The 27,438-nt window shown below is 44.6% G+C and overlaps 1 protein-coding gene and 3 non-coding genes across 4 annotated transcripts in view; all 4 read right to left on the bottom strand.

Moving 5' to 3' along the window:
* Positions 1-2,486: 2,486 nt before the first annotated feature.
* Positions 2,487-2,559, bottom strand: TRNAV-AAC. The gene has a single exon. It is a non-coding gene; the product is annotated as a tRNA-Val (tRNA).
* Positions 2,560-6,748: 4,189 nt separating this feature from the next.
* On the bottom strand, positions 6,749-6,821 carry TRNAV-AAC. Its single transcript has one exon. It is a non-coding gene; the product is annotated as a tRNA-Val (tRNA).
* A 2,572-nt stretch (positions 6,822-9,393) lies between these two features.
* TRNAV-AAC lies at positions 9,394-9,466 on the bottom strand. The gene has a single exon. It is a non-coding gene; the product is annotated as a tRNA-Val (tRNA).
* Positions 9,467-10,969: 1,503 nt separating this feature from the next.
* LOC122927218 (hepatic lectin-like) overlaps positions 10,970-27,438 on the bottom strand; it is a 52,472-nt gene continuing 36,003 nt past the window's right edge. The window contains exons 3-8 of the mRNA XM_044278866.1: positions 24,282-24,392; positions 22,144-22,209; positions 19,726-19,773; positions 17,514-17,656; positions 13,651-13,772; positions 10,970-11,612 (exon numbers count right to left, since the gene is read on the bottom strand). Coding sequence (XP_044134801.1) covers positions 11,480-11,612; positions 13,651-13,772; positions 17,514-17,656; positions 19,726-19,773; positions 22,144-22,209; positions 24,282-24,392 — 623 coding nt within the window. The 3' untranslated portion in view covers positions 10,970-11,479. The remainder of the gene's footprint in view (positions 11,613-13,650; positions 13,773-17,513; positions 17,657-19,725; positions 19,774-22,143; positions 22,210-24,281; positions 24,393-27,438) is intronic.

Raw genomic sequence — 27,438 nt, 5'->3', positions numbered from 1 at the left:
TGTAACAGGGGAAACAACACATGTAAAAGCACATAGAAGACACATAAAATGCATGGATAAACATAATGCCACTGTCCCTTAGGAGTAGGAGTAACACGTGACCCAATTGATTCTTGTGTAGTGCCCACCCCCTACCTAGTGGGACACTACACATCCACAGACCCCCCCCCCCCCCCCCCCATAACAGTTCCATCCACAGACCCCCCTTAACAGTGTCATCCACAGCCCCCCCCTTAACAGTGTCACCCACAGACCCCCACCCCATAACAGTGCATCCACAGACCCCCCCCACCCCATAACAGTGCCATCCACAGACCCCCCCCACTCCTTAACAGTGCATCCACAGACCCCCCCACCCCATAACAGTGCATCCACAGACCCCCCCACCCCATAACAGTGCCATCCACAGACCCCACACCCCTTAACAGTGTCATCCACAGACCCCCCACCCCTTAACAGTGTCAGCCACAGACCCCCCATTGCCGCTCCAGTACAGTTATAAAATGTGTAATTCAATTAATAATGATTCATGCTGCCCCCTCTGTAGTATAACATTCAATATATCCTACTCACAGGGCTACTGTTATATTGTAATGCAGGCCGGCCGGGCAGACGAGCGGCAGCGTCACTGACTGACGTCACGTGCCTGCCCGGTCTACTTTATGAATGAAGCAGGCGGCGCAGGCACGTGACGTCAGTCAGTCACGCTGCCGGACGTCTGCCCGGCCGGCCTGCATTACGATATAACAGTAGATATAGTGAGTAGGATATATTGAATGTTATACTACAGAGGGGGCAGCATGAATCATTATTAATTGAATTACACATTTTATAACTGTACTGGAGCTGGGGGCCGGAGCACAGTGAACGCACCGGCCCCCAGCTCCTTCTCCCAGTCCCTCCCCGCTGATACATCGCAGCCTGCAATGCTGGAGCATGGCAGGCTGCGATGTCAAAAGGTGGCGGAACGCCGTTCCGGTGCGTTCCGCCAGAAAAAAAGCCCTGTCCTTCCCAATTAGCCACTCCTTTTTTACCACCCTTGCAGCATAGGTGGAGGAACAGATTATGCCCCCAAAGGTGTACATAGCCTTTAGCCAATAGTGGCGGCACACCTCCACTGATTCTCCGAAGAATCCCAACAATACTACTCCACCCCTAATCCAGTTACTTTTACAACTATCTTCCATTCTAAGAACCGCCCCCCATTGTTCTCTTACCTCCCCCTTAGACTCTGGTCCCACCAGCCATGTGGCCACCTCTATCCCGGACTATCCCAACATAACTATCCCAGTTTCCCTACTACTGCCTCTCTCTTCCTGGGGGGGGGGGGGGGGGGGGGACACATGACCCTCCTTATGGCATTTTGCCTGTTTGTAAATCTTTCTCCCACCCCTATCTCCAGGAATTCTCCCATACTGCACCCATTCTGTGGAGCTGTAAAACATTACATCTTTCTAACATTCCTAGTTTTAAAGGGACCTATAATTTAATTCAAATTTTTTATGTTACTCCTGTGAAGGGGGCACATATCTCGCATAACTACTATGTGGGGGGCACATGTTCCTCTTTGCAATTTTCTAAAGTTGCGCCATGTACCTATGGTATTATTCATCCTATTTCCTTTAGACTGTAAGATTGGACCTCTCTCCTTTTGTCTCATTGTTTAGATGACTTGTTATTTTTAAGCCCTTTTTCACGGGTCACTGATGGGGCGATGTTCTTCACCCCAGGGCAAATCCATCAGCATAGCCAGACCTGCAGAGCAGAGGGAATCATACTTACCTGATCCCCACCACTGGGTTCCAGCTCTTTGCTCCCATAGTTGCCAACTGGCCCGAAATACAGGTTGTTCTGGGCTAAAAATAGGCTAACGTAAAACCAGTTAAAATATTGGTAAGTATGCCCCCCCCCCCGACACCGCAGTAGCTCTCAAGTCTCCCCGTGTCAACACCCGCTTAGACACTGATCACGTGGCCGCTGCTGCCAGTGACCGTCCCCCATGCATCGTGTCACCGACTGTAGCGACCATGTGAACCGCGTCAACCCAAATGTTATGAGCTTCAGCAGCGCCAGAGTGATGGATCCTAAACCCAGCAGTGGGTATCAAGAACATATGATTCCTTCTATTGGTCTGCACGCCCTCTGTGGGTCTGCCCAAAAGCCTCCGGGTAGTAAACAACCCCTTTAAGGAATTACTGGCCCAACATTTACATGATATTGTTAGAGTTGACTTTTTGTTTTGTTTTCTTTATTAAAAATAGGTTCTTACTTTTGCCAAAATGTAGTCTGGCTGCTCTGGATTTGCAGTCACAAGGCTATGCTATGGTTAGAACACATATTACTGTCATGTAGTTAGCACTTACTGTCAGAACTAAAGGAGATTCTGTTTATCAAGTAGTCACAGAGTAAAGAATAAGAAAAGAAAGAATAACAGTATAGTAATAATTGTGAGAAGGTACAATATAGAAACGATAGAAGATAAAAAGTGTTTCTGCCCGGTCTCGAACCGGGGACCTTTCGCGTGTTAGGCGAACGTGATAACCACTACACTACAGAAACTGCCACGTGGGGAGCTGTTTGACCTTTCCAGGGTTGTTGTACTGTTTAGTGTATTGAATGTATTTGTGTTGTATCTTATGGGGTTGCGTTTATTTGGGTTGTTATACTGTGGTGGTAACTAGCACCCCCTCCTGCTCCATTAGAGTCCTAAAGCCAACCCTAGACTCTCAGGGGCCCCACGGGCTGTTTTCTGGAAGCCCTTGTGCAGTCGGGAGCTCCAGACTGGGGGGAAAGCACAAGGCATGCATGAGACTCAGCTCAATTTAGCCCTAGGAGGAGCATGGCTGGCTGGCTGTTTTTGGTGACTGTAACAGTGACATCGTAATAACTGGCTGACTTTTTTTTTGGGGGGGGGGGGGGGGAATAGCTGCCTGTTTTGGAAGCAATGTCTGAGATAATGTGATTGATTTGGGCAATGTGACTGCTCTTTATTAGATAATTATAGAGGGCATTGTGTTTTTTACACGTGGATACTGTGGATCTTGCTCTGGTGGACATGGTCACCCATGGTCTGCTTCAATACATCATGAATAGAGATGAGCAAATTTCATATTTTGAAATTCGTTTGCGATTCATTTACTGGTAAAAGCAGAACTATGTTATGGATCCCGTTACCACGGACCATAACGCAATTCCATGACGGAATGCATAACGGAATGCCTTTAGAGGCATTCCGTTTCCGTTATTCATTCCGTCATAATAGAAGTCTATGGGCTGCATAACGGATCCGTCCCGTTTCCGTTATGCTGGAGAGGACTCCTCTGCATAACGGAAACGGGACGGATCCGTTATGCAGCCCATAGACTTCTATTATGACGGAATGCCTCTAAAGGCATTCCGTTATGCATTCCGTCATGGAATTGCGTTATGGTCCGTGGTAACGGAATCCATAACGCAGTTCTGCTTTTACCAGTAAACGAATCGCAAACAAATTTCATAAGCGGAAATTCGCTCATCTCTAATCATGAATTCAGCAACCAGAACAAGGTTGAGCTTTCTTTCTTGGTTATATACAAATGTTTCTTGTAAAATTCTATTTAAAACTCTACTACGAGTCTAAAAATCCCAGTACAACGGGGCACCATCGTACATATCTGCTCTCATCTCCATCTGACCCTTGTGCTCTTTGCTCATCATATGCCTTTATCCTTCCCAATTAGCCACTCTTTCTTTATTGAAACACCTTTATTACAGTCGTTCTACAGACTTTAGTTCTGTGAGGCAGCGCAGGCCACGAGGCAGCACTTAATAAATTACTTACACTCGTCTTTCATAGCATGGCATTGTTGTGTGACGCCAGGCTAACCTACACTATACATCACAATGGATGCTACACTAGCATACCTATTCAATCACAAAACCTTCCAACAAAGCATTTAGACAGTGATGGGGGAAGGGGAGGTGGGAAGGAGGGGGGATCACATGCCCTCAGCTTTATTGAGAAGACAAAGAGGGGGAAGGAGAGGGGTTTAGTCCTCTTCTTCATCGTCGACGTCCAAGATGTTGTAATCCCGCAGCAGACTATGGATTAGTCTGCGGCAGTCCAGGACGGACTTGTTCTCCCTCCTGAGAATGACCCGGGTTCTAGCAAACCAAATAGCGTCCTTAAAGCAGTTCATAAGGCGCCAGGCCTCCTGTATGGCTCCAACAGTATGAGTCCCAGGAAATAGTCCGAACAACACCGAGGTATGTTGGAGGCTGTTCCTGGGCACAGAGTCTTTGTGTTCATGTTCCAGGGCATCCAACAGGCTCTGCGCAAAGGATCACTCCCAGAACAGGTGGTACGATGTTTCCTCCACGAAGGGGCACCTGGGGCAGTACCGAGTTGATGGCGTGCATTAATGACCGAATTGGCAGTCCTCCCTGTATGGCCATCCATGACAAGTCCTTATGCCCGTTGCTTAACCTGTCTGACGACACATTAGTCCAAACTGTCTCTGCGGTGTCGTCATGGATCCCTGGAATTGACTCCACCACATCCTTTGCTCTGATGAGTTTGTGGATAGTTTTTGGCTTCCACAAGTCAGATTTGAGGCCCTCCAGCTGGTGCTCCCTCACAAACCTGACGATGTCCCCGTAGAACCAGGGAGCGTGCCAGTTGTAAGGGATGGAGCTGTCCCACTTGTCCCAGCCCAGGCCCCTCCAGAGGGGCAGGAGGAAAAAGCGAGACATAGCCTTGCCCGCAGAGCCGTTGGCTGTTCTCAGAGTCCGACGAACGCTGTCACAAACAAAAGCGATCCGCATTAAAGTGGGCAGGTCAGAAAACAGCCCGTGGGGCCTATGAGGGCAGCCTTGTCTGACCACGGAGCGCACTGAAAAGGGGTCAGTCTTCCAGCCATTCACCAAAACCGTGCTGCAAATGTCAAGATACATCAGGTCAACAAACAAACAGAACCTCCTGCCCAGACCCACCTTGCGCAAAGCCCTGCCCATGTATTCATTAGACACTCGGTCAAAGGCCTTCTCCTGGTCAAGGCTGACCAGGGCCGCATGTACACAGCGGTCTTTGATATATTGTACCGTGTCTCTTGTGAGAGCGAGGCTATCTGCGATCCTGCGGCCAGGTATGCCACCCTTACAGCATAGGTGGATAAACAGATTGTGCCCCCGAAGGTGTACATTGCCTTTAGCCAATAGTGGCGGCACACCTCCACTGATTCTCCCAAGAATCCCACCGACACTACTCCACCCCTAATCCAATTACTTTTACAACTATCTTCCATTCTAAGAACCGTCTCCCATTGTTCTCTTACCTCCCCCTTAGACTATCTGGTCCCACCAGCCATGTGGCCGCCTCTATCCCGGACTATCCCAACATAACTATCCCAGTTACCCTACTACTGCCTCTCTCTTCCTAGGGGGGGGGGGGGGACACATGACCCTCCTTATGGCATTTTGCCTGTTTGTAAATCTTTCTCCCACCCCCATCTCCAGGAATTCTCCCATACTGCACCCATTCTGTGGAGCTGTAAAACATTACATCTTTCTAACATTCCTAGTTTTAAAGGGACCTATAGTTTAATTCAAATTTTGAATGTTACTACTATGAAGAGGCACATATCTTGCATAACTACTATGAGGGGGGCACATGTTCCTCTTTGCAATTTTCAAAAGTTGCGCCATGTACCTATGGTATTATTCATCCTATTTCCTTTAGACCAGGAATCCTCAACCTGCAGCCCTCCAGCTGTTGTAAAACTACAACTCCCACAATGCCCTGCTGTAGGCTAATAGCTGTAGGTTGTTCAGGCATGCTGGGAGTTGTAGTTTTGCAACAGCTGGAGGGCCGCAGGTTGAGCATGCCTGCTTTAGATTGTAAGATTGGACCTCTCTCTCTTTTTGTCTCATTGTTTTAAATTGTTTAGATGACTTGTTTTTTTAAAGCCCTTTATCACGGGTCACTGATGGGGCGATGTTCTTCACCCCCAGGGCAAATCCAGCAGCATAGCCAGACCTGCAGAGCAGAGGGAATCATACTTACCTGATCCCCACCACTGGGTTCCAGCTCTTTGCTCCCATAGTTGCCAACTGGCCCGAAATACAGGTTGTTCTGGGCTAAAAATAGGCTAACGTAAAACCAGTTTTACCAGTTAAAATGTTGGTAAGTATGCGCCCCCCCGACACCGCAGTAGCTCTCAAGTCTCCCCGTGTCAACACCCGCTTAGACACTGATCACGTGGCCGCTGCTGCCAGTGACCGTCCCCCATGCATCGTGTCACCGACTGTAGCGACCATGTGAACCGCATAAACACAAATGTTGAGAGCTACAGCAGCGCCAAAGTGATGGAACCTAAACCCAGCAGTGGGTATCAAGAACATATGATTCCTTCCATTGGTCTGCACGCCCTCTGTGGGTCTGCCCAAAAGCCTCCGGGTAGTAAACAACCCCTTTAAGGAAATTACTGGCCCAACATTTACATGATGTTGTTATAGTTGACTTTTTGCTTTGTTTTTTATTAAAAATAGGTTCTTACTTTTGCCAAAATGTAGTCTGGCTGCTCTGGATTTGCAGTCACAAGGCTATGCTATGGTTAGAACACATCTTACTGTTATGTATTAGCATTTACTGTCAGAACTATAAGGAGATTCTGTTTATCAAGTAGTCACAGAGTAAAGAATAAGAAAATAAAGAATAAAATGATAATAATAATTCTGATAAACCACATTGTAGGATGAAAAAAACAAAAAGTGTTTCTGCCCGGTCTCGAATCGGGGACCTTTCGCGTGTTAGGCGAACGTGATAACCACTACACTACAGAAACAGCCACATGGGGAGCTGTTTGACCTTTCCAGGGTTGCTATACTGCTGAGTGTATTGGATGCATTTGTATTGTACCTTATGGGGTTGTATTTATTGGGGTTTTATCCTATGGTGATAACTAGCGCCCCCTCCTGCTCCATTAGAGTCTTAGGCTAAATACAGGGTGACAGTTGGCGTGCGACTTCTTGTCACACAAAAGTCGCACAAAAGTTTTTATAATGGTAGTCAATGGTGTTGCACTGCGGCATGCGACACGCTGCGACTGCAACATGACAGTCGCAAAAAATTCTTCCAGGATACATTTTTGTGCGACTGTCGTGTCACAGTCGCCGTGCGACACCATTGACTACCATTACAAAATATGCTGCGCGACATTGGTGCAATATAAATGTTGCAGTGTAGTTGCAGTTGTTTTTGTCGTGCGACTTATTGTAGCCGTAGCCTTAAAGCCAACCCTAGACTCTCAGGGGCCCCACAGGCTGTTTTCTGATAGCCCTAGTGCAGTCAGGAGCTCCACACTGGGAGGAAAGCACAAGGCATGCATGAGACTCAGCTGAATTTAGCCCTAGGAGGAGCATGGCTGGTGACACTGCAGCTGAATATTCTAAGGCATTCTTTTTTGGGGGGAGGGGAATGGTGGAGGGGGAGCATGGCTGCCTGTTTTGGGAGCAATGTATGAGATAATGTGGTTGATCTGGGCAATGTGACTGCTCTTTAATAGACCATTGTGGCAGGCAATTATAGAGAGCATTACTTTTCACATGTGGATCCTGCTCTGGTGGACATGGTCACCTATGGTCTGCTTCGACATATCATGAATTTAGCAACCAGGTGGATCTTTCCATCTAGGATACATACAAATGCTTCTGCTGTTTGTCACTCATTCCACTGGATACCCGTGTCTTGTAAAATTAAGTGTAAAACTCTACTATAAGTCTAAAAACCCTGTACCATGGGGCACCATCATACATCTCCATCTAACTCACTTGTGCTCTTTGCTCATCCTATGCCCTCATCCTTCCCAATTAGCCACCCTTTATTTACCCCCCTTACAGCATAGGTGGGTGAACAGATTGTGCAACTGAAGTGATGGACTGGGGCACGTCTACCCCTGACCCTACCATGGACTTGGAGCTGGCTCTTTGCAATTTTCAAAAGTTGCCTCATGTACCTATGGTATTATTTAGTGGTGAGCGAAGTCTTCCAAAACTCGATTTGGCTGCTTTGCCGAATTTTACAAAAAAAAATCATTTTGTGACTAATGACTTGGTCACGAAGCGCATTTCTTTGTAAGTAGTGGGTGTAATGACAGGGAGTGGACATTGCACCGTCCCCCGTCATTGAACCCCTCAGATGCCGCGTTCATAGCTGATCATAATAATAACATAGTGTTAAATAAATTTCAAAAAATAAAAAGCATACTTACCTCATCCATTTTGTCGTAACTGGCCGGCTGATGCCATCTTGATTGAAGCTCTGGGCCAAAATCTAGCACGGCCCGTGATGACGTCATCTTGTCGGCCGGTGTGATGATGTCATACATCACCGCGCACGGGAATTCGTGAGGCAACTATGATTTTTTTTGTTTTTACACTATTTTAGGTAGAACGGATTCGCTACCACGAAGCACGAAGAAATTCAGCTGAGTGGGCAATCGAATTTATCCTGAAATTCGGATCAAAGTACTCCCTCAACACTAGTGTTATTCATCCCATTCAATTTAGATTGGAAGATTGGACCTCTCTCCTTTTGTCTCATTGATTAGATGACTTGTTATTTTAAAGCCCTTTATCACGGGTCACTGATGGGGCGATGTTCTTCACCCCCAGGGCAAACCCACCAGCATAGCCAGACCTGCAGAGCAGAGGGAATCATACTTACCTGATCCCCACCACTGGGTTCCAGCTCTTTGCTCCCATAGTTGCCAACTGGCCCAAAATACAGGTTGTTCTGGGCTAAAAATAGGCGAACGTAAAACCAGTTTTACCAGTTAAAATGTTGGTAAGTATGCACCCCCCCGACACCGCAGTAGTTCTAAAGTCACCCGCTTAGACACTGATCACTTGGCCGCCGCTGCCAGTGACCGTCCCCCATGCATCGTGTCACTGACTGTAGCGACCATGTGAACCGCGTCAACCCAAATGTTGAGAGCTGCAGCAGCGCCAAAGTGATGGAGCCTAAACCCAGCAGTGGGTATCAAGAACATATGATTCCTTCCATTGGTCTGCACGCCCTCTGTGGGTCTGCCCAAAAGCCTCCGGGTAGTAAACAACCCCTTTAAGGAAATACTGGCCCGACATTTACATGATGTTGTTATAGTTGACTTTTTTTTTTTTTTTATTAAAAATAGGTTCTTACTTTTGCGAAAATGTTGTCTGGCTGCTCTGGATTTGCAGTCACAAGGCTATGCTATGGTTAGAACACATCTTACTGTAATGTAGTTAGCATTTACTGTCAGAACTAAAGGAGATTCTGTTTATCAAGTAGTCACAGAGTAAAGAATAAGAAAATAAAGAATAAAATTATAGTAATAATTCTGATAAACCACATTGTAGGATGAAAAAAACAAAAAGTGTTTCTGCCCGGTCTCGAACCGGGGACCTTTCGCGTGTTAGGCGAACGTGATAACCACTACACTACAGAAACAGCCATGTGAGGAAGGCTGCCTGACCTTTCTAGGGTTGTTATACTGCTGAGTGTATTGGATGCATTTGTATTGTATCTTATGGGGTTGTATGTATTGGGGTTTTATCCTATGGTGATAACTAGCGCCCCCTCCTGCTCCATTAGAGTCTTAGGCTAAATACACGGCGACAGTTGGCGTGCGACTTCTTGTCACACAAAAGTCGCACAAAAGTGTTTATAATGGTAGTCAATGATGTTGCGCTGCGGCATGCGACATGCTGCGACTGCGACATGACAGTCGCAAAAAAATTCTTCCAAGATAGATTTTTGTGAGACTTTCATGTCGCAGTCGCCGTGCGACACCATTGACTACCATTACAAAATATCCTGCGCGACATTGGTGCGCTATAAATGTTGCGCGACACATGTTGCAGTGTAGTTGTACACTATATGTCGCGCAACTTATTGTAGCACTAGCCTTAAAGCCAACCCTAGACACTCAAGGGCCCCACGGGCTGTTTTCTGGAAGCCCTAGTGCAGTCAGGAGCTCCATACTGGGAGGAAAGCACAAGGCATACATGAGACCCAGCTGCATTTAGCCCTAGGAGGAGCATGGCTGGTGACACTGCAGCTGAATATTCTAAGGCATTCTTTTTTTGGGGGAGGGGAATGGTGGAGGGGGAGCATGGCTGCCTGTTTTGGGAGCAATGTATGAGATAATGTGGTTGATCTGGGCAATGTGACTGCTCTTTAATAGACCATTGTGGCAGGCAATTATAGAGAGCATTACTTTTCACATGTGGATCCTGCTCTGGTGGACATGGTCACCCACGGTCTGCTTCAACATATCTTGAATTCAGCAACCAGGTTAATCTTTCTATCTAGGATACATACAAAAGTCTAAAAAGCCCTTGGCTGTTTTGCCAAATATTTTTTTTTTTTTTACTTTGTGACGAATTACTTCATCACGAAGCGCATTTCTTTGTAAGTAGTGGGTGCAATGACAGGAGTGGCCATTGCACCGTCCCCCGTCATTAAACCCCTCAGATGCCGCGTTCATAGCTGATCGCAGTATCTGATAGTAATAACAGAGTGTTAAATAAAATAAAAAAGCATACTTACCTCATCCATTTGCCCGTCACTGGGCATGCGCCGATCCCAGTGACGTGTTCACTGTTTCCTCAGCCAGCTGGAAGCTGTTGCCCTCAGTCGTCTTATCATCGCGCAGGCAATCGCCGACACTGCGCCTGCGCGGGATTTCGGATGCGGGCGAGAGGAGGATCGGGGGTGTTTGCCGCAGAGCGCGGCGCTGAGGGGGGAGGGAGCACTTAGCCTCGCCTTTGGGAGGCAATTTAGGAGGAGTTCTTAGTATTCAAATTTAGGCGGGCACAGCATTTCAGAGGGGCGTTCCTGGGCACCGTGGACAAAGAATAACGCCCCTCTGGGCTCCTTACAGCTTCATTTGCATATCATAAAAAGCGTTTTTTTGAAGAAATGACAAGACAGAATAAAAAGAACAAGACATATGGAAATAAGGTACTTTATTACACATGGATTCCTAAAAAAAATTTTTGATAATATTCTAGTGACAGATTCCCTTTAAGAGTTCCTTAACGTGGCAGTACACATTAGACAGAAGTAGGTTGATGGTTGAAATGAAGATCGTCTGGTGAGCATTCGTTTGGTCTACACAGCCATGCACATTTAAGGCCATTAGAGTAGAAGATTATTTGTGGACTAAAGAACTTTTGTAAGAAGAAAGGACTCTCCTCTGACCATCACCCCATAAATTTCAAACATGGCTGAATTATTTCTAGATGATGACAGTGTGTTATTGACCAGCTGAAATGATTGTTCCTTGTAAAATCTGGCCTGACAGAAGTTTGTTACGGGTGAATCGTCAGGTTTCATCAACTATAGTTTAATGTGAATGGTTATGCTTACTATAAAATGTAGACATAAATTAGATTAAAGGCATCCATCATCCAGGGGTAAATGACATGGGCAGCATAATTCTAGATTTGTAAGGTGAGCTCAGAGGTTTTTCTCACATATCCCATAAGCATTGTCATAATCACATGGAACATCATTCCATTCTCCGAAGCTCCACAAGTGGACACAGTCTTCATTTTGATCATTGTCATTTGGTTCACCTTTTTTCCAATGCCTGAAAAAAAAAATGTGCATTATTATTGCTGAGTAAATTGATACCAGTAACCTATAGTGCAAAGCTACAAATTCCACTGTAATATGTTTTTATAACCTATCCTAAATCAGATTTTTATTTTTTTTGCAATTCTACAGAAAAACTGTTGTGAAATTGGAGCCATGCAGAGATTAATTTAAGAATGACCCCATGTAGCTGTATGGGTGTTTTGCAGTAGGTCTGGAACCACTGTGTCAAACAACAGATTTGACTTTGGGCTACTCCTAAGGGCGCTATCTGGGCAGTTCCCTGGTAGTGACCCTTTAACTCCTGTACAGGGATCTGGACTCCACTGCAGGGAAACCACCAGGCTGCTACCTCCTGGAGTAGTCTCTATATGATTGATGACTGCCCCACGGGATTCAAGATATCAGTGCACAGCACTGAAGGATCTGGCAAAACCACAATCAGGGACAGGCCAAGGTCAGTGTTTAGCAGAGTATAAACAATATGGTAAACAGTCCAAAGTCAGGGCAGGCAGCACAGGGTCAATATCCAGAGAACAGGCAGAAGTCAGTACAATGGCAGACTAACAAAATACAGCAAACCTAGCAGGTTACTAGCTGACTATGAACATATTTCTTAGGCATCTGCCCACAGGGAAGTACCCCAAGGTTGACAGCCATTGGCTGGTGAAGACTAAACTGTGCACGCACTAGCCTTTTAAGAGACAGCTTGACGCCCTACGGGCTGACAGAAAAACACTGTGCCAGCAAGTGGGCCGCAGCCTGCTTGGAGGGACAGAGCTACCCAGCATCTGGATCCGCAATGGAGGCAGATGAGCAGAGCAGCGGCTGTTGGGGTGGCCACTGTAACAATGAGGGCCTAATTACATCTCAATAAAACATGGAGCCATGATACAGCTAGGAGCATAAGGCCTTAAGGTGGATTTAGACTTGCCCAGGAGCAGCATATTGTCGGGTAGGAAGCGTTCCTTCTTAACAGTTGGCTGCTCGTTAGGTGGAAATGAATAGCTGAATTTATACGGTATGAGGCCAAACGATGGCTTTTGCAATCACTAGTCCTCATACAGCTGCGTTGTTTCTGGGCAGCAGATTGCTGTTTAGACAGCATGATCTGCTGCCCAGAAACTATAATTTAGGTGCCTGCATGAACTACAGTTTCACTTGTTCATCGAGTGATCGGCTGCACCTTTAGTTGGGCAGATTTTGGGGAACAAGTGATTGTTGGGAATGTTTGTTCCCGATAATCTGAACGATTATTGCTCCATCTAAATCCACCTTTAGGCTTGCCATATGCATAAGATAGCTGTTGGACGAACATTTGGCAGTGTCCTATCTCTCCAAGAACAATAGGACTGGACAGTTGTAGTCCAAATGCCCATTTTATCCTAATCTCCCCCAACATCTGCTGCTGGGGAACAGTTGTGAGGCCTTAATAGACATTAGATGATTGTCTGGTCCTGTTAAAATCAGCGGGTTCAGCAACATTTATTTAATGTGTATTGATCCTAATCTCCCCCAAGATCTGCCGTCAGAAGGCCCCAATACACATTACATGGTTGTTCAGTCTGCCACAATCAACATTTATCTACTATGTATGGCTAGATTAACTCTGTATCTAATAGGATATCATCAAAATGTTTCTTCTAATGGGAAAAATGGCACTCTATGGCAAATATCATATTAGATAGATATTCTCTTTGCTTTAGAGGACAAAATTGTGCCTTTGCCAAGGCACCCTGCTGAGTTGTACAAGCTTTATGCAAGTTTTATGTCTTTTGCTAAGTGCATGCACTGTTTACCAGTAGATATTTCAGAAACCTTACCGACCCTGTACAATAGAAATAGGACAGTTGCCGTTGTCACAATCTTTTTGATTCACACCATTTGAATCCTTCTATAATACCAGAGCCTATCTTTCCTACCTAGGTGGAATTCCCTTTCAATAAGATGGCAGAATGCAATAGTCACTAACGTATTTGGAAAAAAATGGTGGCTCCTTTCTGCACCTTTATTGGTATTCTTGGAAAACTTACTTGGACGTTGTTTCATAATTTGTTCCATCGACCCATATCCAGGTTCCCTCTTCATCCATATCATGGAGCCCAATCCAATAACGTTTGGATGAGGAGGCATCAGAATAAGAAGAAAGAAAAATCTAAAAAAGAGAGAACAGCTAGAAACAACATAAACACTAGATCCTGACGATCATTGTGTAAAGCCCACTCTACACTTCCCACCATAGAAAAAGCTTTGACAGCAATTATTCACGATTCCTTCAAACTAACCATTTTGGCACTGCATTTTGCTAGGCAACACTCTAGATTATTACTAGATTATTGCTAATCCATAATACCAACGCAAAGTCAATGGCTACACTGAAACTACTTGGTCATGATTAGATCATCATAATCTAACCACCAGCCTGCAGTGTAAGTATGGCTGAACATTGCCATAGGTTCAATTTACCAGATGTGAAAAGAGCATCTTTTTGGCCTTTGTCAGGGTGATTTGGCAAACCAATTTTTTTTTACTGCATAGAAAAGTGCAGCTGAATTTTCTACACAGTAAACCACAGCAAACCACAGCAAACACGTTGTGCCCAATGTTAAACATATGCCTTTGTATAGCTATACAGTGCAACAGTCTGAACCTTGCTTCAGAGGTACATATCAGGGAAGAGTTCCAAAGTATATCTCTGACGTGCTGTGAACAGAAGCTATGACTCTTTTTGAAAGGTGCCCTCAGATCCCTAGCACTGGACAGAGGAAGTTATTAAGGAGGACCTGTCAGGAGGATCCCTAGCACTGGACAGAGGAAGTTATTAAGGAGGACCTGTCAGGAGGATCCCTAGCACTGGACAGAGGAAGTTATTAAGGAGGACCTGTCAGGAGGATCCCTAGCACTGGACAGAGGAAGTTATTAAGGAGGACCTGTCAGGAGGATCTCTAGCACTGGACAGAGGAAGTTATTAAGGAGGACCTGTCAGGAGGATCCCTAGCACTGGACAGAGGAAGTTATTAAGGAGGACCTGTCAGGAGGATCCCTAGCACTGGACAGAGGAAGTTATTAAGGAGGACCTGTCAGGAGGATCCCTAGCACTGGACAGAGGAAGTTATTAAGGAGGACCTGTCAGGAGGATCCCTAGCACTGGACAGAGGAAGTTATTAAGGAGGACCTGTCAGGAGGATCCCTAGCACTGGTCAGAGGAAGTAATTAAGGAGGACCTGTCATGTCCTCCAACAACAACAGCTGCCTTTACCTGGCTGTAGATGCCACGCCACAGATTCTGCCTCTTTTTTTTTCCAAGGTCCCCTGTTCCTGAGCATTTTCTGCCATTAGTTTCAGTTTCTTATATGTTATTGAGGCCATGTAATATCATGAGGGCTTTCCTGGCACTGTCCGTGCTGATTGGACAATGTCTGAGTACTCTGATTGACCCCCCCCCCCCATTAAGAATTAGCACCGGGGACCAGTCCTTTGACAGTGCATGTCCTTAATAGCATATTGGCAAGTGATACTAATGGCACTGACTGCTCAGGAATGGGGTTGGCCTGGAAAAAGATAGCAACAGTATTCGAGGAGTACGGCCAGGCAAAGGCAGCTACCATTGTTGGAGGACATGCCAGGTCCTTTTTAAGAGCGTGTGGGTCATATTAGGGGAGAATCTTTCACCTAATACTCCTTTGCCTCCCACTTTAAGATGCTGGAAATACCGTATATCTGTGGACAAGTTGTGTATATCTTGAGTCAATGTGGGGGAGGTGCAGTGGGCAATAAAAAGAGTCAGCACTTTACTGGGAGCACTAGCGCCAAAGTAAGGCCTGTTTCACTCTTGTGTTGTGGCTTTCTGGTGGTAAGATCCAGCAGAGGATCTCAAAACTGGGCCAATACGGATCACTTTTGTCCCCATTCATTGTCAATGGGGACAAAATTGATCAGAATGCATTCATGTTTTTCAGCATTTTTTGACCCGACACAAAGCCGCTGCAAGCTGTGGTTTTGTGTCCAGTCTGTGAAACGGAACAAACTGGATCAATGTAAGTCAATGGTGCCAGATCCGGGTTTTTTTGTTAGCTAAAAAAACTAGATATGGGGCCCATTGACTTACAATGATTTTCATACTGGATCCACTTTATTTTTTTCCGTTTAGATTTAATACAACCGGATCCGGCCGAAACCGATGCATCTGTATGTATTAAATGGCACGGATACATTTAATTCCGGTTTTGAGATCCTCACGCAAGTGTGAAACAGGCCTAAGTATCCTCTGTATCCCTGTGTACCACATGACGCCCCTGGAAAGAGCCAGGGAGCGGCAAGTAATCCTCCTGTGTTTTAATACCTGAATGATGCCTCATTCACACGTCAGTGTTTTGGTCAGGGATTTCCTTCAGTGATTGTCAACCAAAACCAGGATTGGAGCCTCCACAGACAGAAGGTATAAGGGAAAGATCTGCACCTGCTCTGTGTTAAAAGCCGCACCTGGTTTTGTCTCAAAATCACTGATGGAAATCACTGACCAAACACTGACATGTGCATGTGGCATGAGTGTGTGCTGTGAAGTGAGGCACTGAGTAGTGTCGTACTATACATCCACCCGTGAACAACCGAGAAAATGAGCAGTTTGTCTCAGGAGAGCAGTCTCTGTAGAATCGATATCTGCTCTCCCAAAAGGAAACTCTGAAGACGATTGGGGAATATATCAGTAGTCGTAGATAGCTATTCTAATTAGTTTCCCTCTAGATTTATCAGTGCCACTTTTTAAAAAGTCACTCCAGTGGAGGGTGGTGTAAGAGAAAAAAACTGGAGTAGCATTTCTAGACAAAAGTTTTTAGATATGTGATAAAATTTAGAGCAAAGTACTCGATGCAGACTCAACCAAAACTGACCACACGGCACAGTTGTAATCCGGTTGGGTTGCGGCCATGCTGTGATCAAGAACGGCGCGACCAATAACCTTGCAGCTGCTTTTAATTTACCTTATGAACACCGCACTGTATAGTCAGCCTTCCCTGTTAATAGCCGCGCGGTATTGAAGCTGTGTGCGGCCATTAACAATGAAGACCGACTATACAGTGCACTCTTCATTAGTTAAAAAAGCTGCTGCGGGACAATTGGCTGCGCGGTTCTTGACCGCAACCTGACCGGATCACATCAAATTCCCCCCGTGCCTCTCTGATTTCAGATGTGACCAACAAGAAAAGCCCAGTCCTGTTTTTTAAAACATGCCCCCCACTGCCCGGGCCCCTCATATAGATTATATTTACCCCGCTCCCCGACACCCGCGTCATTCCTGATCCCCGCACGGCCGCCGCTGCATCTTACCATCACGCGGATCAAAACATAGCAGCCAATAAAATCTGCGATAGGGACGTGCCTTCCTAGCATTGTGGATGACGCTTGGGAGGCTCGTTGCGGCCTGCTTTTGGCTTCTCCCTCCATCACCGGAGGTTTTGATCCACGCCATGGGGAGATGCAGCAGTGGCCGTGCGGGGATGAGGAGCGATGCGGGTGCCAGGATTGGGGTAAGTATAATCTATATGAGGGGCCCGGGCATCAGGGGACATGTTTTATACTTTGGATACCCCCTTTAGGAGCGATATTATATTATTACACCACGATTATTTTGTTTTGCATGAATTACTAGAGGAGCTGCTGGCAAATAGGTTGAAGAAATATTACAAATCAGACCACAATGGATTCTAGAAGTGAAGTTTAGTGTCACAGATTCTATTCATAAAGCAGAAAAATGTATATCATGACAGAACTAGCAAATAATTAAGTAAACTGATGAACTTTGGCTATATACTGTATGCCGCTGAGCTGTAAAAAGTAATAGGATCTGATAGCCCTTTAGTATCCCACATTGCAATCCCATTTTGTACCATTATCTCACCTGCTCCCGATCACTGTTGACTACCACTAGGTCCGCCCCTTTCTTGAGACAGGAACTCCTGATTTTTGGCCAATCAGATTTAAATACAGTAAGGGAGTAGCAACTGTCATCAAACTTCCTCCATCCGTCCTCACAAGTCTTTGCTGAAAGATACAACACATGCTGGAGAATTTGGTGCTTCCCTGGTGGTCAGTGGGATACTGTGTAAGGAGGGAGTCCTTGTTTCAGAATCCTCATCTCTTTACTAGAGCGGTTTGTGGCTACAAAGAGCATCTCTTCTCTGGAGGACCTGTCCTGTATTACACAGACAACCTACTGTGGTGGTAAAATGAACAAATAAGATGGCCATAAACATTAGATGGACATCACATTGGCCAAACCTGCCAATTTCGGCAGGATTGGCCAGTCCTCTAATTTGTATGCCAGATGTTAGGTCAGATAAGGATTGAGCAGTCAGATTTCAACTTGCCTGCACCTTCTGTTCTCCAGGAGATGAGCCACTGCCAGAGCAGTCTGACAGCGGCCTTCTTCCATTTCCCTAATGAGAATACATTCATACTCAGTCAAGACAAGTGTGCATGTGTATGGGGGAGTCGGGAAAGATGGCCGTCTACCAAATAAGTGTATCCATTTCTACAAATAATACAGTTTATTCATTATATAATGAAAAATTCTATAACTTTCTAATATATTTTGTGCATTAATGCCTCACTAATTTCAATGAGATCCATTCGTAAATAGTATGCTTTGGGAGCTTTTGCTCTTCATCAATAGAACGTAGGGTTTCTCAGGTTTTAGCCAATAAATTGAGTGTTGTGACTTGGGCATTTTCTTAAAGGGATTTTCTGACAAATGAAAAATGAATCTGGAGGGATCCAGACAGCAAAGGGAGGCGTTATGAAGGCATTGGAGGGGATGGGAGTGGTGGTGGCAGCAATGAGGATGGTGATAGTTACTCATGGTGGCTTGTCCTTCTCCAGCTCTCCCTAGACCAAGCGTGCTGTGATGGGAGGGCATACCCTTTCTTTCCTTGGGGTACAGGCTAGACTCTTGGGGTCTCCTGCCTGATGGCAGTTGGGGTGGGCTTGAAGGTGGGTGATAGACAGGGTTCAAGGCAGGACGGCAGACAAAGGGAATTGGCGGCAGATGATGGGCGGTAGAGTCAATGAAAAGTCTCTCATTACTGTAAAGATGATGGGAGTTGCAGTACATAAAGCAGCACAGTTCTGAGGTATATTACATTGTAAGCTTTCTCCTATAGTTATGTATAAGCAGTAACAATGATGGTAGCAATCGTCTCTGAGTTTCTGTCTAAGTACACTTTTCAATCTTCTCAAATAACCACAAGCATGAGTGGTACAGATCTCAGATGGCCAGTCAAAATGGGGTGGCCTCCGAAGCTATATACCCTCTCCACGGCAGTAAAGTATTTTTGGGCGGTACCTTACTGTCTGTATCCAGCACAACCTTAATTCTAAACTTTCTATATGACTTTCAGGCCTTCTTTCCCTCAAGGATAGTCTCTCAGTTCAGTTGCTTTTCTCTGTCAGCTTTTCCAGTCTAAATTTCGTGGACTAGGCTTCTCCTTGGGCCTACTTTACAACAGTTTACAAGAACACGTCATTCCTCCTACCAAGGGGCAGAACCAGCCCATTACCCAAGCAGCTGCATTAAAAAGCTGTCTCTTAACTATATGTTAACATACAAAACAATGTGGGGATAACAATGCACAAGCAAAAAGAGTGCACTTTAGCATAAGATTGCTTAGGCACTAAATGACAACATTTAGCTCTTTAGCAGTGATCCGCTGGTTCACAGCAAATCAAAGACAGGAAAGTAAAAAAAAAAAGGAAAACATTGTTACCTTTGGAAAGTCCTACCGTTCCAACACTGTTACTGGCTACTGTCCCTATTCAATCACTGACCTTAATGGTTACATATGCAGGTATAGCAAGTAACTACAGTATAGAGGCTCCAAACATCACGTGCGAGTGATCTGCCTACCATTCATTTTTTTGTGTCAGACAACCGCTTTAAAACGTAGCCACTTATAGGCGGCACTGGAAGGACAGCTTTTTTCTTCAAGAGAGCTATTTTCCCGGGGTGCATTGAGTAACATTGGCGTAACTAACTGGATTTCGGTCACCCAGGAACCAGTAGTTATGAATTTCACATAAAAGTTTCCCTGATTTTATTTTACATGTTGACTTACGTTTTACTGATGTATGTACATCATCCATGAATTCAGAAAGGTTATGTACTGCAGGGAAAAAAATATTGTGGTTAGTATTTCATTGACATGAACAACACTATGCAGTACCCGAACATTATTTAATGGAGAGGAGTGATGCAGAAATTGCATCTGGTGTCTAAGAGGACCCAAAGTCTTCTGTATCATGTAGTAAAAAAGCAGGGTTGTGTGGGAATACTGGTACAGAACTTGCATTGAGGCCCCTGCATCTTCAAGCTACACCTGTAGGCCCTAAGCAAGGTAAGCACTTTACAGCCAACTTCCTTTCGTCAGAAAGTTATTTCTACAAGCAGCAGTGGAAATATTCTGCTTCTGCATGCTTACACAAATCAGGGTCCTTTAAGTAAGAAGGGATGGTGGTGTGAATGGAATGGGGTTAAATTCTTCAGTGAAAGGCTCAGAATGGTGCCACATAATAAAACAAGCCACACTCACGTTTCCGATCACCTGCTGCTTCTGTTCCCAAGGTCCCCACGTGCCTCTGCTTCCAGGTCCCTATCAACACCCAATCAAGGTGGGCCACCACTGCAGTCAGTGATTAACTAACCAGTCATTTTTTAACAATGTGAGTTGTTTGCAACACTGTCAAACTTGTATTCAATGGCTCTTGGTACTCAGTTACCCCCAGGATGTGAGTAGAGCAGAATCACGTAACAAAAGGACAGCTGCAAGAAAAGATATCTGAAGCATGTATTAGATTGACGGACAGCTAATCGAGAATGATAAACTCACCAACAGATGACATGAAACTGGATGAGGATGGAAACGGATGAGGGAGATGGAGTCCGACAGTGGAAGAGACAGCAGATGGCATACAGGTGGAGCATGATAAATGAAGGTAAGAGGGCTAAACTTTATCAGAAACGGACCCTGAGCTGCTAAGTCCAAAAAGACAGTGAGAAAATCAAAACCCAAACTGAAAGCTGAACCCACAACAAACACAACTACAATAGCGACAAGACTGCGGAAACACAACTCCCAGGATGCACTCAAAGAAAACCAAAGGACTTGTATTCAAGACTCTGGAAACAGCTGCACTCAGCTTTCACAACACCGACAATGAGGCACAGAAACTAAGGGTATTATAAGGAATAACAATCAAAAATGTCCTTCCAGCAAACATCAAATTAAGCAAATTGATAAATTCAGATTCAGGTGTACAGTAGGTTCATAGCAAGAGATCCCTGTTGCTATTAACACATTTGCTGTGTGTCGAGAGATACCAAGGAGCACAGTCTGGTGGAGGACTGGGAAATGTTGGAACAGGAGTTAGGAGAAATAAATAATTTCATTGCGACCATTATTTTACATAATTTGAACCATTAAAAACATTAATTTATAATCTGCAGGACAACCCCTTTAATTTTGTGCAGTAGACATTGTAGCTGGCCAGCTAAGACCTGTCCTAGGTTGCTAATATGACTTACATGTTTATATAGCTAGACCTGCCAATAAAGTTAATACAGTTTCTATGTTTTTATATTAGAGACAGAAAGAGAGTTATTTACAGTGACTTCATGTTTCTGGATGTCATATAACAGTTATATATTGTGTTCACAGAAGCAGAAAGATAATATACCTTTAAGATTCAGTAGGTGAATGTAAGGTAAGCTCAATGGCACAGCAGAATTATCAACAGAAAGCATAGCGTTAAACTGTTGTTACTGCCCAGGAGTCTTGACCAATCACAGCCAGCCTCACACTGAGCCTGTGTGGGAAATCCCCTAGCAGAATCTTCTGGAGTCACTATAGACCAGAGCAGAGGAGCTGAATAGTCATATCCAGTCAGAGCTATGTTTCATGGGAACAAAAGCCCAAATAGGTATTTAGAACAGTTATATAATGTTCATATTGTAATTATTGTGATTAGAACTGTATACTGAACCAGTTATATGTTAATTTTACAGTTCCACCATAAAAGCAATCAATCATCAAATAATTGCATACAAACAAACCAATAGCAAATCTCAGATATGCCTCTCAGAGAGAATAAAGTGCCTAAATAACTTAAAGTGAAAACCCTTTAGGGCTGACCATGCTCAGTCCAGGAAAAATGGTTTGTGCGTCCGTTGCACTTCCAGGACCAACAGTGGCCCTCCTGGGCCAAACTGATTGCATCATAGCGATTTATTATACAATAAGTTCCTATCTGATCGTCTTTTGTACTATATTCATATCATGTGCATATAGTATATTAGACCCACGATCAGATAGAAATTGACTGTATCATAAATTACTATGATCCAGTCAGTTTGGGCCAGGGGAGCCTGTTTTCTCTGGGACCGAGCACGGTCGTTTGAATCAGCCCTTAAAAGGTTATAAAAATATATAAAACCAGTATTCATAGCACAGGCTCCATTCATCATTACAGTACCTTACCTTTTCCCCTGAAGTCATTCATTTCTTTTAAAGTGATTACATTTTTACTGGTACTGGGTACATTGGCTGGTAGAAAAAAAAAAAAATAACATATAATTTTTAAATTAGTCAGTGCAAAGTGAAGGTACTATAGGTTATCCACACAAATTTAAAACAGCGAATTAGGGTTGTACAAAGCGAGCTTGGGATCCTACACTGAACAAAAATATAAACGTAACACTTTCGGTTTTACTCCCATTTTGCATGAGCTGAACTCAAAGATCTGAAACATTTTCTACATACACAAAAGACCCACAAATTTGTCTAAATCTGTGTTAGTGAGCACTTCTCCTTTGCCGAGATAATCCATCCCACCTCACAGGTGTGGCATATCAAGGTGCTGATTAGACAGCATGAATATTGCACAGGTGTGCCTTAGACTGCCCACAATAAAAGGCCACTCTGAAATGTGCAGTTTGATCACACAGCACAATGCCACAGATTTCGCAACATTTGAAGGAATGTCTACCAGAGCTGTTGCCCATGCAATGAATGTTCATTTCTCTACCATAAGCTGTCTCCAAAGGTGTTTCAGAGAATTTGGCAGTACATCCAACCGGCCTCACAACCGCAGACCACATGTAACCACACCAGCCCAGGACCTCCACATCCAGCATCACATCCAGCATGTTCACCTCCATGGCCGTCTGAGACCAGCCACCCGGACAGCTGCAGCAAATATCGGTTTGCATAACCAAAGAATTTCTGCACAAACTGGCAGACACCGTCTCAGGGAAGCTCATCTGCAGTGGCCTTTTATTGTGGGCAGTCTAAGGCACACCTGTGCAATATTCATGCTGTCTAATCAGCACCTTGATATGCCACACCTGTGAGGTGGGATGGATTATCTCGGCAAAGGAGAAGTGCTCACTAACACAGATTTAGACAGATTTGTGAACAATATTTGAGAGTAATGGGTCTTTTGTGTATGTAGAAAATGTTTCAGATCTTTGAGTTCAGCTCATGCAAAATAGGAGCAAAACCAAAAGTGTTACGTTTATATTTTTGTTCAGGGTAGATCTGAAGTTGCTTCAAGTCAAAACTGTCTCCGTACGGCATTCAAATGTATGGGCATCGGCGAGGTGAAATTCGTTATCACCAAAGTCTCGTGAAACTTCGGTGAATAACTTGGCCGTCTATTTTTAAACTTGAAAATCATTTTAAAACTTGATTCTGAAGTCGACTTTGGTACCAGCTGATACCTCAGTACCGAACCCGACTTCGGATTCAAGTTTTAAAATGGTTTTAAAGTTTAAAAATGCAAGTCGGAAGTAATTCACCGAAGTCTTGCGAGACTTGGGTGATAACGAATTTCACCTTCCCGGAGCCCATACATTTGAATGCGAAGTTTTGACTGAAGCAACTTCAAATTTTTGATCCAAAGCTCCGTTTACTCAACACTAGTGATAATCTAAAGTAGGGGGCAATATGGACTCCTATGTCATGGCATCGACTCGGGCATACATACCATAGGGGTAGTCAATGCAACTTCTGTATACTATGACTAAGATCTTATGATCGAAATGCATAAGCAAAGATATTGAAGATCCATGTTGATGTTTTAAAATAAAGTATAGAAGATTTTATACCGCTCACAGGAGTGCTGGATATTGCTTTCTTCATGTTTGAAGCTTTCCAACTATTTTCAGTGCACGCAGAGGACTACAATTAAGAAGCCAGGAGAGCTGACCACAAGTGTGTACATGGTTGGTGCCATTACCTTTGCTACTTTGTGGCAGTATTAGAAAACAAGTGGAAGGAGAAGTGGCCCAATGGCCATGAAAACTGCTTTTTGGGAGGAAAGCCTGTCCCCATAATGGAAAAGGGGGTTTATTTTGTGTTTCCTATAGGGTCCACTCGCTTCTATGTACATGTCTGGTACAGACATACTGTACATCATACAGGCTTCACATCTGCCATATGCATCATGCATCAGGTGTCACTAAATTTCTGACATGGTGAAACTTATAGGTAAGTTGTGATCACAGCTTTACCACCCTTCCCAGGTGACTTCAAGTCGCCATGGAGTCCCAGGTGTAACAATTTCATCAGAATTGACTGAATCATGACTTTTATAGAAATAAGAAAAACATTATTACCTCCTGAATATACCATAATAAAAAGGGCCAGAATGAGGACATACAATAAGGCCAGCAGCCCATAGGAAATCCATTCAGGCTTTTGTGTGTAAGAATCCAACCACCTTCTGCCTGCAATGAGAAACACAGTAGTGTAATGCACACAGCTATCTAGCAGCCTGGGGTATCGTAACGTGGATCCATAGTTAGGACAGCTTTGCTGGAACTTGTAGTATATCCATTTATGGCGAGATTTGTAGAACAGCGGTACCTCAAATTCTAAACTTAATTTGTTTAAGGATGACCATGTTAATTTGAACATATTCTACCTTAAAGGGGTTGTCTGAGGGTAATATTTTATGTAAAAACAGGTTAGGAGGGAGTTAAAAAAAAAAAAAAACACATTCATTACTCACCTTACCGATTCCCTTGCCACTGCACTGGTCCCCACTCAATTTCCTGGTCTCCAGCTTGGGACAGCCTGCTTAGACAATCACTCACTTAGGTGGTCACGCCATGTCACCCATTTTTCTAGCATCCCAGATTGCCTAGTGATGGCCCCCCAGGACCCTTTTGTACTGTAGCCCTGTTCCTTTGCCTCATGTTCAGTGTTTTCTTGTTTGTAATGAAATTACTAGAGTTAACTGGAGTGAAGTTTCATTCGGACGTTGTTCCTGAAAACTGGCCTGTGTAAAGCTTTAGTCGATCACCCAACAAATGCACAAACGGTGATCACGTCTTTCATGTGGCACCAAGAATCCTCCTTTTTTTGCAACACGATGCCCTGTTTATCCTCATACAGTGGCTATGATTGCTGTATGTCAGTGCAACAAATGAGTGGTCAATGATCGGGATAAGCCCATGTAAAGGGGCCCTAAGCCACCTTATCTTCTGTAAAATATAAAGTTTCCTCCATACCGCATCTTTTTTTTTTTCTGCAGGGAATTATTATTAGTATTAGAGAAACAAAATTAGTTCCAAAAACGCGTGCAAGATTTACACTGCAGACACGGCCGGCGGGAGGAGAGCAGCGCTGCCCTGGCCCTGTCAATCAAGAGAAGAAGGGCGTGAAAAGAGGTGGGCAAACTGAGCCTCCAGGAGCAGATGCAACGCCCCCACCCCCCCCTGCTCCTAGAGGCTAATTAGCATATTATAAAAGTCGAGATCCCGCACCTGCGCACTGCTTCGCCGGCTGGCGCATGCGCACTTGTTGAATTAATGCCATACCCAAAATGGGCATTGCAGTGTGCATGCCCCGGCCCGGCGAAGCATTGCGCAGGCGCGGGATCTCACACAGTGCTGAAGAGCGATCTGTGTCTGTAAGGGAGAGAGGACTGTGAGCTTCAGGAACAGGACAAGGCGAGTAGGTACTGTGTTTTTTATTTTTATTTAACAGAAGGCATTTCTACCATGGTGGGGGCATAGAGGGTATTTCTACCATGGATGGGGCACAGAGGGCAAAATTACTACAAAGGGGGCACAGACGGCATTACTACTACAAAGGGGGCACAGAGGGCATTATTACTACTACAAAGAGGCACAGAGGGCATTATTACTACAAAGGGGCACAGAGGGCATTGCTACTACAAAGGGGGCAAAGAGGGCTTTACTACTACAAAGGGGGCACAGAGCGCTGTACTACTACAAAGGGGGCACAGAGGGCAATACTACTACAAAGGGCATTACTAGTATTATGGGGGCACAATGGGCCTTACTACTATAGAGGGGGCACAATGGGCATTACTACTATAAATGGGATACAATGGGCATTATAACTACGAAGTGGGACAATGGGCATTACTACTGTGAAGGAGGCACAGTGGGCATTATTACTATGAAGGGGGCACAATAGGCATTACTACTATTAAGGGGGAACAATGGGCATTACTACTATGAAGGTGCACAATGGGCATTACTACTATGAAGGGACCACAGATGGCATTACTACTGTGAAGGAGGCACAGAGAACATTACTCTTATAAAGTGGGTGGGCATAACTGTTATGGGGCACTGAGTGGGCATTATTACTATGAAGGGGCACAGAGGGCATTATTACTGTTATGGGGGCACAGTGAGAGCATAACTACTCTGAAGGGGCACAGAGAGGCCATTACAACTGTGAAGGGGCACAGATAGGGCATTACTACTTTGAAATTGGCACAGAGAGCGCATAACTACTGTGAGGGAGGCACAAAGAGGGCATTACAACTGTGAAGGCGGCACAATGAAGGGATAAGTACTTTAAAGGGGCACAATGTGGGCATAACTACTGTGAAGGTGTACAGTGAATGCATAACTACCTTGAAGGGGCACAATATGGGAATAACTACCATGAGAGGGTACATATCTGGACAAAACTACTATGAAGGTTGTACAATGAGGACAATACTACTGTAAGGGGGTACAATGTTTTTGGTGGGGGGTGCCAGAGAAAAGACCCGCCCCGGGTGCCAAACACCCTAGGCACGCCACTGGTCTGGGGTATGTCCTAAGAAGGCTGAACAAACATTCCAAACTTTGTTATATTTTCTTGAGGTAACCACCTTCCTACTCTTCAGCATAGTGGAGACTACTTTGGCGGATAATCCCCTTCTAGACCAAACTGCCCTTTCAAAATCCACACCAAGAGATGGAGAATTTCTGGGCTGGGATGGACTAGCGGACCCTGGCACAGAAGATCCTCTTTCAACTAAAGGGACCACGGACGCTCTACTGCCAACTTTAGCAGACTGGAGTACCAGGACCTCTTTGGCCACATTGGTGCTATCAGCATAACCGAGGCCCCCTCTTTTTCTATTTTCTTCAATACCTGGGGACTAAGGCAAAATGGAGGGAAGGCATACCCTAACTCCTATACAAGACAAAATTTGGTGGGTGTGGGTTAATGGACTTTTATAGCTGCGGTAACCTTAATGAAGTAGGTTCAAACACTTCTAAATAGAAAATATAACAAAGTAACGGATACCGCGCTAATAATCTAAGGTGATCTATAGAAATAGATATTAATAAACACCAAAAGCAACTGAATAATCTACTATAAAGTGGATATCACTGGTTCATATTAAACATACGAATAATCAGATGCGAAAAATCAAATGCGAAAAAACAGATGTTAAAAGTCTATGTTTCTCACATGAATTAACAACCACTTTACTTAATTGCACATAGACCAAAAAGT

The sequence above is a fragment of the Bufo gargarizans genome, chromosome 2, assembly GCF_014858855.1.
Source record: "Bufo gargarizans isolate SCDJY-AF-19 chromosome 2, ASM1485885v1, whole genome shotgun sequence".
In the NCBI taxonomy this organism is placed as follows: Eukaryota; Metazoa; Chordata; class Amphibia; order Anura; family Bufonidae; genus Bufo; species Bufo gargarizans.
This window is presented reverse-complemented; position numbering and strand designations above follow the sequence as displayed.